Genomic DNA, 15,382 nt, shown 5'->3' with positions numbered 1-15,382 from the left:
ATGATACTCTCTTCTCTCTCTCCCCAGCTCCCACTCTCTTCCACTCTGCCTCCACCCTCTCTCTCTCATTTTTCCCCACTCTCTCTCTCCACCCCCTCTCTCTCTCTCTCTCCCCCCCATTCTCCCCCCCCCCCCCGCCCCTCACTCTCTCTCTCTCCCCCCCCTCCTCCCCCCCCTCCCCCGCCCCACTCTCCCTCCGTCCCCTCCAAAATCTCTCTCAGTAATCGTTGGGGGGGGCTCTGATGCCAATCACAGTTTCTGATTTGCAATGGGTTCCTGTCAGTTTAGTCTGCCATTCCCTTCGGCTCTCCGCTCTCCTCCCGGGCTCCTGGCGCACAGGCCGGAGCACTGAGGGGGGCAGGCGAAGCCGCGGCGGGGGTGGGGGATGGGAAACCGGGGTGGGGGGGGAACCGTGGGGATGGGGGGGCGCAGGAGGAGGGGACCGCGGGAGGGGGGTCGCAGTGTTGTAGGTAAAAAAACCTCTGACACTATTAGTAGATCAAAATGCAGTGTTTATTTTCACAATTGTGGGAGAAGTGAGATTCCTAACAGTGGACCCCCAGCCTTCTCATCGAACACAAGTAAGAACAGAGTTTATATATGTCCCGGGCCCCGCCCCCATTACATTGCAATGCTCTAAGATGTCTGTCATTGTTCATGGTGAGATTCTTGTTGTATTAGCAGTATCTTCCTCTGCGTAGTTTGTTCGATCTCCAAGGCCACGATTGTTCGTCATTTATATCCTTGAAACAACATCACAGGTTTTGCACAAACAAGTTAACTAATCTACATGCAGGTTTGTATAATACTTTATATCAGGATAAGATGAATAACGTATGATGAATATATATATATGAATCTATGGTGATTCAAAGACAGAAGGCATACATGCCAACTCCATCGTGTTAAACAAAGGTACATAAAAATGGAGACTGTTTAGCTTATTTCGAGCTGGGTTAATCGCATTTCTTGATAACAAATGGAGACAGAGGAATAGCTGTTCCTTTTATCTGGCACAGACATGAAAAACACCGAACTCTGACAAAAACATGGACTCTGCAGTGTTCTAAACAAAATCACAGAGTTCGGGTCTTACTGCTTAAGTGTGACAAGGGTCATTAACCCATTCCCGACTGCACGCAGGGAGGAGGGGACCGCGGGGAGGGGAGGGAGGGGGGACTTCAGGGTGGGAGGGGGGTGGGAAGAGGGGGGGGACTGCAGGGTGGGGGGGACTGCGGGGGGGTGGGGGTCCGGGGCGGGCGGGGACCTCTGGGAGGAGGGGACCGCAGGGAGGGCGGACCACGGGGAGGGAGGACCGTGGGGAGGGGGGGACCACTGGGAAGAGGGGACCGCGAGGAAGGGGGACCGCAGGGAGGGGCGGACCGTGGGGGGGGGGGACCTCTGGGAGGAGGGGACCGGCGAGAAAGGGGGGGACCGCGGGGAGGGGGGTGACCGCAGAGTGGGGAGGGGTGGGGGAGGTGCTCTCCGATGTTCTGGGGCCAATAGCTATCCGTTGAGTCATGTTGTTTTAAAGGGACGCAGCCAATGCTGTCGCTCTCACATTGCTGTCTGTGGGATCTTGCTGTGCACAGACTGGCTGTCGCACTTCAAACGTTCCAACAGTGACTACACTTCACAAAGAACTTGATTGGCTGTGGCGTCCGGAGGTCCAGGCAGGCGCTATCGAAATGCAAGATTTGTCTTCCTGTTCTCTGGAGTTGTCGCTCAGTTGAATCCTTCCCCGGGATTGGATAGAAAACTGGCAACAAGAAAGCTGGAAAAATCAAACCTCCAATCACCGACCCAGCCTGGAAAGCAGCAAAACTCCCAACCATAAAATCATCTCTCTCTCTCACTATCTCTCACTCTGTCTCTCTCTCTCTCTCTCTCACTCCCTCACTCTGTCTCTGTCTCTCTCTCTCACTCACTATCTCACTCTGTCTCTCTCTCTCTCTCTCTCTCACTCTGTCTCTCTCCTCTCTCTCTCACTCTCTCTCACTATCTCACTCTGTCTCTCTCTCTCTCTCACTCACTCACTATCTCACTCTGTCTCTCTCTCTTCTCTCACTATCTCACTCTGTCTCTCTCTCACTCTCTCTCTCTCTCACTCACTCTCTCTCTCTCTCTCACTATCTTACTCTCTCTCTCTCTCACTATCTCACTCTCTCTCTTTCTCTCTCTCACTATCTCACTCTCTCTCTCTCACTATCTCACTCTGTCTCTCTCTCTCTCTCTCACTATCTTACTCTGTCTCTCTCTCTCTCTTCACTCTCTCTCTCTCTCTCCCTCTCACTATCTCACTCTCTCTCTCTCACTACCTCACTCTGTCTCTCTCTCTCACTATCTCACTCTCTCTCTCTCACACTATCTCACTCTGTCTCTCTTTCTCTCTCACTCCTCTCTCTCTCACTATCTCACTCTGTCTCTCTCTCTCTCTCTCTCTCTGTCTCTCTCGCTCTCTGTCTCTGTCTCTCTTTCTCTCTCACTCCCTCTCTCTCTCTCACTATCTCACTCTGTCTCTCTCGCTCTCTGTCTCTCTCTCTCTCTGTCTCTGTCTCTCTCTCGCTCTCTCACTATCTCGCTCTGTCTGTGCGCATGTGTGTGTGGGTCTGTGTGTGGGTCTACCTGTGTGGGTCTGTGTGTGTGTGAATATGTGTGTGTGAGTGTGTGTGTGAGTGTGAGTGAGTGTGTGTGAGTGTGTGTGTGTGAGTGTGAGTGTGTGTGTGAGTGTGTGTGTGAGTGTGTGTGAGCGTGTGAGTGTGTGTGTGTGAGTGTGTGTGTGAGTGTGTGTGTGAGTGAGTGTGTGTGGGAGTGTGAATGTGTGAGTGTGAGTGTGGTGTGTGAGAGAGTGAGTGTATCTGTGTGAGAGTGAGAGTGTATCTGTGTGAGAGAGAGTATCTGTGTGAGAGTGAGAGTGTGAGTGTGAGAGTGTATCTGTGTGAGAGTGAGAGTGTGAGAGTGTATCTGTGTGAGAGTGAGAGTGTGAGAGAGTATCTGAGTGAGAGTGTGAGAGTGAGAGTGTGAGAGTGTATCTGTGTGAGAGTGAGAGTGTGAGAGAGTATCTGTGTGAGAATGAGAGTGTGAGTGTATCTGTGTGAGAGTGTGAGAGTGAGAGTGTGAGAGAGTATCTGTGTGAGAGTGAGAGAGTGAGAGTGTATCTGTGTGAGAGTGAGAGTGTGAGAGTGAGAGTGTGAGAGAGTATCTGTGTGAGAGTGAGAGTGTATCTGTGTGAGAATGAGAGTGTGAGAGAGTATCTGTGTGAGAGTGAGAGTGTGAGAGAGTATCTGTGTGAGAGTGAGAGTGTGAGAGAGTATCTGTGTAAGAGTGTGAGAGTGCATCTGTGTGAGAGTGAGAGTGCATATGTGTGAGAGTGAGAGTGTATCTGTGTGAGAGTGAGAATGTGAGTGTGAGAGTGAGAGTGAGAGAGTGAGAGTGTATCTGTGTGAGTGTGAGAATGTGAGAGTGAGAGTGTGAGAGTGAGAGTGTATCTGTGTGAGTGTGAGAGTGTGAGAGTGAGAGTGTGAGAGTGAGAGTGTATCTGTGTGAGAGAGTATCTGTGTGAGAGTGAGAGTGTATCTGTGTGAGAGAGTATCTGTGTGAGAGTGAGAGTGTATCTGTGTGAGAGTGAGAGTGTGAGAGAGTATCTGTGTGAGAGTGAGAGTGTATCTGTGTGAGAGTGAGTGTGTGAAAGTGTGAGAGAGTATCTGTGTGAGAGTGTGAGAGTGAGAGTGTGAGAGTATGAGAGTGAGAGTGTATCTGTGTGAGAGTGAGAGATTATCTGTGTGAGAGTGAGAGTGTGAGAGTGTGAGAGTGAGAGTGTGAGAGTGTGAGAGTGAGAGTGTATCTGTGTGAGAGTGAGAGTGTGAGAGAGTATCTGTGTGAGAATGAAAGTGTGAGAGTGAGAGTGTGAGAGTGTATCTGTGTGAGAGTGAGAGTGTGAGAGAGTATCTGTGTGAGAATGAGAGTGTGAGAGTGAGAGTGTGAGAGTGTATCTGTGTGAGTGTGAGAGTGAGAGAGTATCTGTGTGAGAGTGTGAGAGTGAGAGTGTGAGAGTGTGAGAGTGAGAGTGTATCTGTGTGAGAGTGAGAGTGTGAGAGAGTATCTGTGTGAGAATGAGAGTGTGAGAGTGTATCTGTGTGAGTGTGAGAGAGTATCTGTGTGAGTGTGAGAGTGAGAGAGTATCTGTGTGAGAGTGAGAGAGTATCTGTGTGAGTGTGAGAGTGAGAGAGTATCTGTGTGAGAGTGAGAGTGTGAGAGTATCTGTGTGAGAGTGAGAGAGTATCTGTGTGAGTGTGAGAGTGAGAGAGTATCTGTGTGAGAGTGAGAGTGTGAGAGTGTATCTGTGTGAGAGTGTGAGAGAGTATCTGTGTGAGTGTGAGAGTGAGAGAGTATCTGTGTGAGAGTGAGAGTGTGAGAGTGTATCTGTGTGAGAGTGAGAGATTATCTGTGTGAGAGTGAGAGATTATCTGTGTGAGAGTGTGAGAGTGAGAGAGTATCTGTGTGAGAGTGAGAGTGTGAGAGAGTATCTGTGTGAGAGTGTGAGAGTGAAAGAGTATCTGTGTGAGAGTGTGAGAGAGTATCTGTGTGAGAGTGTGAGAGTGAGAGAGTGAGAGTGTATCTGTGTGAGAGTGAGAGTGTGAGAGAGTATCTGTGTGAGAGTGTGAGAGTGAGAGTGTATCTGTGTGAGAGTGAGAGTGTGAGAGAGTATCTGTGTGAGAGTGTGAGAGTGAGAGTGTATCTGTGTGAGAGTGAGAGTGTGAGAGAGTATCTGTGTGAGAGTGTGAGAGTGAGAGTGTATCTGTGTGAGAGTGAGAGTGTGAGAGAGTATCTGTGTGAGAGTGTGAGAGTGAGAGTGTATCTGTGTGAGAGTGAGAGTGTGAGAGAGTATCTGTGTGAGAGTGTGAGAGTGAGAGTGAGAGTGTGAGAGTGTATCTGTGTGAGAGTGAGAGTGTGAGAGAGTATCTGTGTGAGAGTGTGAGAGTGAGAGTGTATCTGTGTGAGAGTGAGAGTGTGAGAGAGTATCTGTGTGAGAGTGTGAGAGTGAGAGTGTGAGAGTGTATCTGTGTGAGAGTGAGAGTGTGAGAGAGTATCTGTGTGAGAGTGTGAGAGTGAGAGTGTATCTGTGTGAGAGTGAGAGTGTGAGAGAGTATCTGTGTGAGAGTGTGAGAGTGAGAGAGTATCTGTGTGAGAGTGAGAGAGTGTATCTGTGTGAGAGTGTGAGAGTGAGAGTGTGAGAGAGTATCTGTGTGAGAGTGTGAGAGTGTGAGAGTGAGAGTGCATCTGTGTGAGAGTGAGAGTGTGAGAGAGTATCTGTGTGAGAGTGTGAGTGTATCTGTGTGAGTGAGAGTGTGAGAGAGTATCTGTGTGAGTGTGAGAGTGTGAGAGAGTATCTGTGTGAGAGTGAGAGTGTGAGAGAGTATCTGTGTGAGTGTGAGAGTGTGAGAGAGTATCTGTGTGAGAGTGAGAGTGTGAGAGAGTATCTGTGTGAGAGTGAGAGTGTATCTGTGTGAGAGTGTGTGTATCTGTGAGAGAGTGTGAGAGTGAGAGTGTGAGAGTGTGAGTGTGAGAGTGAGAGTATATCTCTGTGAGAGTGTCTCTGTGTGAGAGTTGGTGTAAATGCTGTTTTTTCATGAGGAAACCAGCCACATGTCTCTTTCCGACAATCCAGAAGCTAAAACACGTTTTGTTTGAACAATATGCCGCCTTCAGTCAGTGGAGAGTTGGAGGGGGGGCGGGGGGGGGGGGGGGGGGGGAGGCACCACCCTGTCATCTCTCCCCCAGCCTCGAACACAATCCCACAACTGCTTCATGGTCCTGTGGAAATGTTGTACCTTTGTTTAAAAAGGGCTGCGGGGAAAAGCCTGGGAACTACAGGCCGGTGAGCCTCACATCTGTAGTGGGTAAATTGTTGGAAGGTATTCTGAGAGACAGGATCTACAGGCATTTAGAGACGCAAGGACTGATTAGGGACAGTCAGCATGGCTTTGTGAGTGGAAAATCATGTCTCTCAAATTTGATTGAGTTTTTTGAAGGGGTAACCAAGAAGGTAGATGAGGGCAGTGCAGTTGATGTTGTCTACATGGACTTTAGCAAGGCCTTTGACAAGGTACAGCATGGTAGGTTGTTGCATCAAGTTAAATCTCACGGGATCCAGGGTGAGGTATCTAAATGGATACAAAATTGGCTTCTTGACAGAAGCCAGAGGGTGGTTGTGGAGGGTTGTTTTTCCAAACTGGAGGCCTGTGACCAGTGGTGTGCCTCAGGGATCGGTGCTGGGTCCACTGTTATTTGTCATTTATATTAATGATTTGGATGAGAATATAGGAGGCATGGTAAGTTTGCAGATGACACCAAGATTGGTGGGATAGTGGACAGCGAAGAAGGTTATCGAGGATTGCAGCAGGATCTTGATCAATTGGGCCAGTGGGCTGACGAATGGCAGATGGAGTTTAATTTAGACAAATGCGAGGTGATGCATTTTGGTCGATTGAACCGGGGCAGGACTTACTCAGTTAATGGTAGGGCGTTGGGGAGAGTTACAGAACAAAGAGATCGAGGGGTACAGGTTCATAGCTCCTTGAAAGTGGAGTCACAGGTGGACAGAGTGGTGAAGAAGGCATTCGGCACGCTTGGTTTCATCGGTCAGAACATTGAATACAGGAGTTGGGACGTCTTGTTGAAGTTGTACAAGACATTGGTACGGCCACATTTGGAATACTGTGTGCAATTCTGGTCACCCTATTATAGAAAGGATATTATTAAACTAGAAAGAGTGCAGAAAAGATTTACTAGGATGCTACCGGGACTTGATGGTTTGAGTTATAAGGAGAGGCTGGATAGACTGGGACTTTTTTCTCTGGAGCGGAGGAGGCTGAGGGGTGATCTTATAGAGGTCTATAAAATAATGAGGGGCACAGATCAGCGAGATAATCAATATCTTTTCCCAAAGGTAGGGGAGTCTAAAACTAGAGGGCATAGGTTTAAGGTGAGAGGGGAAAGATACAAAAGTGTCCAGAGGGGCAATTTTTTCACACAGAGGGTGGTGAGTGTCTGGAATGAGCTGCCAGAGGCAGTAGTAGAGGCGGGTACAATTTTATCTTTTAAAAAGCATTTAGACAGTTACATGGGTACGATGGGTATAGAGGGATATGGGCCAAATGCAGGCAATTGGGATGAGCTTAGGGGTTAAAAAAAAACGGCATGGACAAGTTGGGCCGAAGGGCCTGTTTCCATGCTGTAAACCTCTGTGACTCTGTGACTGGAACTGTCTCCAGGGGGCAGATCCGAGAATCCTGGTGTCAGTTGAGACTGGATGATATTCCCCGGATTATTTACAATCGACCTGACAGGGGTTATTCTCCTCATCAGAGACCAGCCACCTGTGGTGTGAGTGTTAAACAGCATCTCCATCGGAAACTCTTTAACCTCAGTCGCCTCTGTCCCCTCTCACCTTAAACCTATGCCCTCTAGTTTTAGACTCCCCTAAACTGACCACCGTAGCTGCGACGACTTGAATCAGGCTGAGGTGGGCCTGTTGGAATGTGAACTCCCTGATTAAGGGCCAAATCCCCCCTCGGATAAACTAACCCTCGGATAAACGGGCAGGCAAAAAGCTCCGGGAGCTGGGAACATCCAGAGTGTGAAGCCCCGGGGGGGGGTTGTGGATGACACGTCAACGGTTGTTGTATTGGGATGGAGATGTTTGTTGTACTGTGGTGTGACCCCCGGAGGGTCAGTCTCGGAGAGAGAGCAGACCCCCTCGGAAGGGGGAAACGTGAAGGGCAACACCCTGCAAATTCGAAGGTCACCCACAACGGACCCTTCCTCAGTGCAGGGGAGTAGTTGTTCATTATTGGTTAAAGGACAGCGTCAGGGCGACACAGTGGGGTTAGCACTGCTGCCTCACAGCGCCAGGGGACCCGGGTTCGATTCCCCGGCTTGGGGTCACTGTCTGTGCAGAGTCTGCGCGTTCTCCCCGTGTCTGCGTGGGTTTCCTCCAGTAGTCTGAAAGACACGCTGGTTCGGGTGCATTGGCCGTGCTAAATTCTCCCTCGGTGTACCCGAACAGGCGCCGGAGTGTGGCGACGAGGGGATTTTCACTGCGGTGTTAATGTAAGCTGACTTGTGACTAATAAATAAACTTTACTTCAGCTGTCGGTACTGGTTATACAGCGAATCGCTGGTTTACTGCTGTTGCGAGCTGTTTGCTTTTGTGATATGTTATTTATACTATTGTATTTCAGTTACATGTCTGGTGTTGATGCTGCTGGGATGTAATTTTGTATTTGTAACTGTTTCGATAATAAAGAAAGGATGGGCCACTCAGGGAGCCCCTTGCTCTGTATTTAACCAGGCGTGTCAGTTCCTCTGGGACTCCTCGTGTAGACTGTAACTGAAAGCACTCTATGCTGTGGTCAGGTTTGTAAATAAAGGGATTTGGATGAAGGGACTTCTGCCTCTGCGGAATTATTACCGTAGCCCCCATGAGCTCAAAGGTTGCAGCTCGGGAATGGGTCACAAAAAGACCCCCTGGGTATAAACTCAGGACCCCGAGTAGGCACCACCCACGAATGGAGGGACAGCCAATGATATTATCGATTTGATTTGATTTATTATTGTCACATGTACTGGGATACAGTGAAAAGTATTGTTTCTTGCGCGCTATACAGACAAAGCATACCGTTCATAGAGTACATAGGGGAGAAGGATTTGATTTATTATTGTCACATGTATTGGGATGCAGTGAAAAGTATTGTTTCCTGCGCGCTATACAGACAAAGCATACTGTTCATAGAGTACATAGGGGAGAAGGATTTGATTTATTTTTGTCACGTGTATTGGGACACAGTGAAAAGTATTGTTTCTTGCGCGCTATACAGACAAAGCATACCGTTCATAGAGAAGGAAAGGAAAGAATTCAGAATGTAGTTAAAGTTTATTTATTAGTCACAAGTAAGGCTTACATTAACACTGCAATGAAGTTACTGTGAAATTCCCCGATTCGCCACAGTCCGGCGCCTGTTCGGGTCAATGCACTCGAACCAGCACGTCTTTCAGAATGTGGGAGGAAACCGGAGCACCCGGAGGAAACCCACGCAGACACGGGGAGAACGTGCAGACTCCACACAGACAGTGGCCCCAAGCCGGGAATCGAACCCGGGTCCCTGGCGCTGTGAGACAGCAGCGCTAACCCACTGTGCCACCGTGCAGTGGTGTTACAGTCACAGCTCGAGAAAGATCAACTTAATGCAAGGTAGGTCCATTCAAAGGTCTGACAGCAGCAGGGAAGAAGCTGTTCTTGAGTCGGTTGGTGCGTGACCTCAGACTTTTGTATCTTTTTCCCGATGGAAGAAGGTGGAAGAGAGAATGTCCGGGGTGCGTGGGGGTCCTTGATTATGCCGGCTGCTTTTCCCCGAGGTAGCGGGAAGTGGAGTCAATAGATGGGAGGCTGGTTTGCGTGATGGACTGGGCTACATTCACGACCTTTTATGGACTGATAGGAGGAGGGCGTGGATGGCAAGAGCGTTGACCTAATGGAGGGAACTCAGTCAACGTGAAACATGGACGGGAAAACGAGACGGCTTCATGCCAGCAGCAATCAATGAGAATAAGGTTCGGTAATCTCTACCTATTTCATATTCCGAGCCTTCAGCAGCTTCTGACGTCTTTCTGGGGGGACTTCCTCCAAACTAATGCCGTGGTTACTGGCTCTGAGGGTGGGAACAGAGAAAGAAAATTAAACCGTGTCGATGTCGGGCCAACACGTCCGAGAAAGGTCACAGGGACACTGGAGGAAAGGTTGACAAGCAACACAGCGATTAGAAACCCCAGGAAGGATTGAACAAGGCCCAGGCTCACTGATCGAGAAAACAGAAGGCCCAGGGAGTGACCCAATCAAGGAGCTCGAATTGTTGAGAGGGTTTGGTGGGGTCGGCACAGAGATGTTTGCAGGGGCAGTCCCCACAGGGGGTGATAAATATCAGGCGGACACTGGTAAACCCAGTCAGGAATTTTTTTACCCAGAGAGCATATGAGACTCGCTCCCACGGGGGGTGGGGGAGAATGTGGGACTCGCTCTCACAGGGAGTGGGGGAGAATGTGGGACTCGCTCCCACGGGGAGTGGGGAGAATGTGGGACTCGCTCCCACGGGGAGTGGGGAGAATGTGGGACTCGCTCCCACGGGGAGTGGGGATAATGTGGGACTCGGTCCCACGGGGAGTGGGGGAGAATGTGGGACTCGCTCCCACGGGGAGTGGGGAGAATGTGGGACTCGCTCCCACGGGGGGTGGGGGAGAATGTGGGACTCGCTCCCACGGGGAGTGGGGGAGAATGTGGGACTCGCTCCCAGGGGGAGTGGGGAGAATGTGGGACTCGCTCCCACGGGGAGTGGGGAGAATGTGGGACTCGCTCCCACGGGGAGTGGGAGAGAATGTGGGACTCGTTCCCACGGGGAGTGGGGAGAATGTGGGACTCGCTCCCACGGGGGAGTGGGGAGAATGTGGGCCCCACTCCCACTCCCCTTTGGGTAGAAAGTCCTTTCTCACATTCCTCCATAAACAACCGGGCTCCAATCTGTAGGTTCTGGGCTCTCCTTGTTCTGAACTCTCCCCCCCGCTGACTCCCACCCCCACCAGAGGGGAGACCTCCTCTCTGTCAACACCAATCAAATCCGTGTATCTCCTTCAACATCTGGATTGGATCAGTCCTTCAGTCTCTCAGCGCACACACACATTGGCCAGTCACAGCGGGAAGGGGAGGGCGTTACCTACCCAGGTAGCAGGTCTGGTGGAGTCGGGAGAGGTTTTTTAAAACCCTCTTTCCCCACGAGCCAGAAAGTATCTTCGATGCCTTTGCCCTGCGGGAAACAGAGACAGGTAACAGTAACTACAAGAGCGTTCCACCTTTCCAACAACCCTCCCCCAGTCTCATTCTCACATCACCCAGACAAGGGCACTGCTCTCTCAACGAACCATCCGCTTATAGAACCCCCACTCCCCGCCCCACCCCCCGCACATACTGGATATTCCACCTCCCTTTATTACCCCTCCAATTCCCTTACCAAACCCCCCACTGAATCTGCCTCCACCACTCCCTCCGATAGGTCCCAGATCCCAACCGCTCCCTCGGATAGATCCCAGATCCCAACCACTCCCTCCGATAGATCCCGGATCCCAACCACTCCCACTGATAGATCCCAGATCCCAACCGCTCCCTCGGATAGATCCCAGATCCCAACCACTCCCTCCGATAGATCCCGGATCCCAACCACTCCCTCTGATAGATCCCAGATCCCACCCACGCCCTGCGATAGATCCCAGATCCCAACCACTCCCTCCGATAGACCCCAGATCCCAACCACGCCCTTTGATAGATCCCAGATCCCAACCACTCCCTCTGATAGATCCCAGATCCCATCCACTCCCTCTGACAGATCCCAGATCCCAATCACTGACTCGGATAGGTCCCAGATCCCAACCACTCCCTCTGATAGATCCCAAAACCCAACCACTCCCTCCAATAGATCCTAGATCCCTAAAATTCACTCTGATAGATCCCAGATCCCAAACCACTCCCTTTGATAGATCCCAGATCCCAGCACTCCCTCCAATAGATCCCAGATCCCAATCACACCCTCTGATAAACTCCCGAACCCAACCACTCCACCCAATAGATCCCAGATCCCAACCATTCCCTCCGATAGATCCCAGATCCCAACCACTCCCTCTGATAGATCCCAAAACCCAACCACTCCCTCCGATAGATCCTAGATCCCTAAAATACACTCTGATAGATCCCAGATCCCAGCATTCCCTCCAATAGATCCCAGATCCCAATCACACCCTCTGATAATCTCCCGAACCCAACCACTCCACCCAATAGATCCCAGATCCCAACCATTCCCTCCGATAGATCCCAGATCCCAACCACTCCCTCTGATAGATCCCAAAACCCAACCACTCCCTCCAATAGATCCTAGATCCCTAAAATTCATTCTGATAGATCCCAGATCCCAAACCACTCCCTTTGATAGATCCCAGATCCCAGCACTCCCTCCAATAGATCCCAGATCCCAATCACACCCTCTGATAAACTCCCAAACCCAACCACTCCACCCAATAGATCCCAGATCCCAACCATTCCCTCCGATAGATCCCAGATCCCAACCACTCCCTCTGATAGATCCCAAAACCCAACCACTCCCTCCGATAGATCCTAGATCCCTAAAATACACTCTGATAGATCCCAGATCCCAGCATTCCCTCCAATAGATCCCAGATCCCAATCACACCCTCTGATAAACTCCCGGACCCAACCACTCCATCCAATAGATCCCAGATCCCAACCATTCCCTCCGATAGATCCCAGATCCCAACCACTCCCTCTGATAGATCAAGAGATCCCAACCACACTCACCAATAGATCCTGAGATCCCAACCACACCCACCAATAGATCCCAGATCCCAACCACTCCCTCTGATCGATCCCAGATCCCAACCATTCCCTCCAATAGATCCCAGCCACTCCCTTCAATAGATCCCAGATCCCAACTACACCCTCCGATAGATACTAGATCCCAAGTACACCCTCGGATAGATCCCAGATCCCAACCACTCCTTCTGATAGATCCCAGATCCCAAACACTCACTCCGATAGATCCCAGATCCAAACCACTCATTCTGATAAATCACAGAATCCAGACACCCGCTTTGATAGATCCCAGATCCCAACAACTCACTCTGATAGATCCCAGATCCCAACCATTCCGTCCAATAGATCCCAGATCCCAACCACTGACTCTGATAGATCCCATATCCCAACCACTCACTCTGATACATCCCAGATCCCAACCATTCCCTCCAATAGATCCCAGATCCCAACCACTGACTCTGATAGATCCCAGATCCCAACCACTGACTCTGATAGATCCCAGATCCCAACTACTCACTGCCAGGGAAAAGATCCCCCCTCACGTGGCCTCTGTTTCTCTGACTTATCCAAGTTCCCTGGTTATCCGGCCTTTCACCCTTGGTGAACACCCAGTCCAAACTCCTTGTCATTCCGAACCCTTCAAATCAAATTCCCATCTTTTTACCGCCTCTGCTCCAGGGAGGACCAGCCCGGCTTCTCCAGTCTCTGCACGCAAGCGTAACCCTTCATCCCTGGCACAATTCTCCATGCCAATCTCTTCCGCACCCTCTGCAAAGGCTGTACATCGTCCTTCCGGGAAGCACGGCACCAAGAATTCAACACAATGTTCTATAAACTGGGCCTGAACTAACATCTCACCCAGAGTCACGCCAGCTCAATTCATTCAGGGCAGGCGATGGCCTAGTGGTATTATCGCTGGAATATTAATCCAGAAACCCAGCTAATGTTCTGGGGGAACCCGGGTTCGAATCCCCGCCACGGCAGATGGTGGAATTTGAATTCAATAAAAGAATATCTGGAATTGAGAATCTACTGATGACCCATTGTCGGAAAAACTGGTTCCTTTAGGGAAGGAAATCTGCCGTCCTTACCCCGGTCTGGCCTACATGTGACTCCAGAGCCACAGGCAATGTGGTTAACTCTCAACGGCCCTTCAAGGGATGGGCAATAGATGCTGGACCCAGCCGGCGACGCCCGTGAATGAAGAACAAAACACTTTGTTACCCCTGTCCCGACACCTCCAATCATTTCTCCTCAAACCCGCGACCCAATCAGCTCCGATTACCTTGAGTTCAGTTTTGCCCCTCAGGTGGATCTGATAGCCCAGATCGAGGCTCCGCAGGATGTCAACCGTGCTTTGATTCAAGTGGATTCGATAGGCTGCAAACAGAGACATCATCCATTACCGCGACAAACGGTGCAGAGTAAATTACACTGTAAATGGCAGAATCCTGAGCAACATTGACATACAGAGGGATCTGGGCGTACAGGCCCACGGTTCCCTAAATGTGGCAACCCCCGGTGGCCAAGCTGAGTAAGAAGGCAGACGGCATGCTTGCCTTCGTCAGCCAGGACATTGAGTACAAGAGTTGGCATCCATGTTGCAGCGATATAGAACCTCTTGGTTAGGCCGCATTTGGAATAATTATTCATTTATTTATTAGTGTCACAGGTAGGCTTACATTAACACTGCAATGTAGTTACTTTGAAAATCCCCTGGTTCCCATGCTCCAGCACCTGTTCGGGAGAGTTTAGTACGGCCAATGCACCTAATCCCGCTAATCTCTCTCACCTTGACATCTTTGGGCACGAAGGGGCAATTTAGCATGGCCAATCCACCTAACCTACACATCTTTGGACACTAAGGGGCAATTTAGCATGGCCAATCCACCTAACCGGCACATCTTTGGACACTAAGGGGCAATTTAGCATGGCCAATCCACCTAACCTGCATATCGTTGGGCACTAAGGGGCAATTTAGCATGGCCAATCCACCTAACCTACACATCTTTGGACACGAAGGGGCAATTTAACATGGCCAATCCACCTAACCTCCACATCTTTGGACACTAAGGGGCAATTTAGCATGGCCAATCCACCTAACCTACACATCTTTGGACACGAAGGGGCAATTTAGCATGGCCAATCCACCTAACCTGCACATCTTTGGATACTAAGGGGCAATTTAGCGTGGCCAATCCACCTAACCTACACATCTTTGGACACTAAGGGGCAATTTAGCATTGCCAATCCACCCAACCTGCACATCTTTGGACACTAAGGGGCAATTTAGCATGGCCAATCCACCTAACCCGCACATCTTTGGACACTAAGGGACAATTTAGCATGGCCAATCCACCCAACCTGCACATCTTTGGACACTAAGGGGCAATTTAGCACGGCCAATGCACCTAACCAGCACGTCTTTCGGACTGTGGGAGGAAACCGGAGCACCCGGAGGAAACTCACGCAGACACGGGGGGAGAACGTGCAGACTCCGCACAGACAGTGACCCAAGCCGGGAATCGAACCCGGGTCCCTGGCGCTGTGAGGCAGCAAGGAAATTCACCAACACATTCTCAATTCCAAAACAGCTTTCAAGAAACACACTTTACAAAGGCTTGACAAATATTTTGTACACTATCAAGTCGAACGGTAGAAACTCAGTGAATGCCAAACATTTCCCGACTCAATACTTTCGGAATCAAATTGGTCAACACTGTGCCACCGTGCCGCCCCTATTGTGCGCAGTTCTGGTTGTCAAACGACCAGAAGGACATGAAGGATCTGGAGAGGGTGAAAAGGAGGTTCACCAGGATGTTGCTGGTCTCGAGGGTGTCGGCTATGAGGAGAGGTCGTATAAACTAGGATTGTTTTCACTGGAAAGACGGAGGCCGAGGGGAGACCTGATAGAGGTCTACAAAATGATGAGAGGCACAGACAGGGTGGATG

At 50.3% G+C, this 15,382-nt stretch overlaps 1 protein-coding gene across 1 annotated transcript in view; it reads right to left on the bottom strand.

Annotated features, from left to right (window-relative positions):
• Window positions 1-9,628: 9,628 nt before the first annotated feature.
• LOC144488752 (retinal guanylyl cyclase 2-like) overlaps window positions 9,629-15,382 on the bottom strand; it is a 48,819-nt gene continuing 43,065 nt past the window's right edge. The window contains exons 16-18 of the mRNA XM_078206852.1: window positions 13,716-13,810; window positions 10,771-10,856; window positions 9,629-9,710 (exon numbers count right to left, since the gene is read on the bottom strand). Coding sequence (XP_078062978.1) covers window positions 9,629-9,710; window positions 10,771-10,856; window positions 13,716-13,810 — 263 coding nt within the window. The remainder of the gene's footprint in view (window positions 9,711-10,770; window positions 10,857-13,715; window positions 13,811-15,382) is intronic.

Source organism: Mustelus asterias, unplaced genomic scaffold (genome assembly GCF_964213995.1).
Source record: "Mustelus asterias unplaced genomic scaffold, sMusAst1.hap1.1 HAP1_SCAFFOLD_1840, whole genome shotgun sequence".
Taxonomy (NCBI): Eukaryota; Metazoa; Chordata; class Chondrichthyes; order Carcharhiniformes; family Triakidae; genus Mustelus; species Mustelus asterias.
Note: the sequence above shows the minus strand (reverse complement) of the source record. Positions and strands in the feature narration are given on the sequence as shown.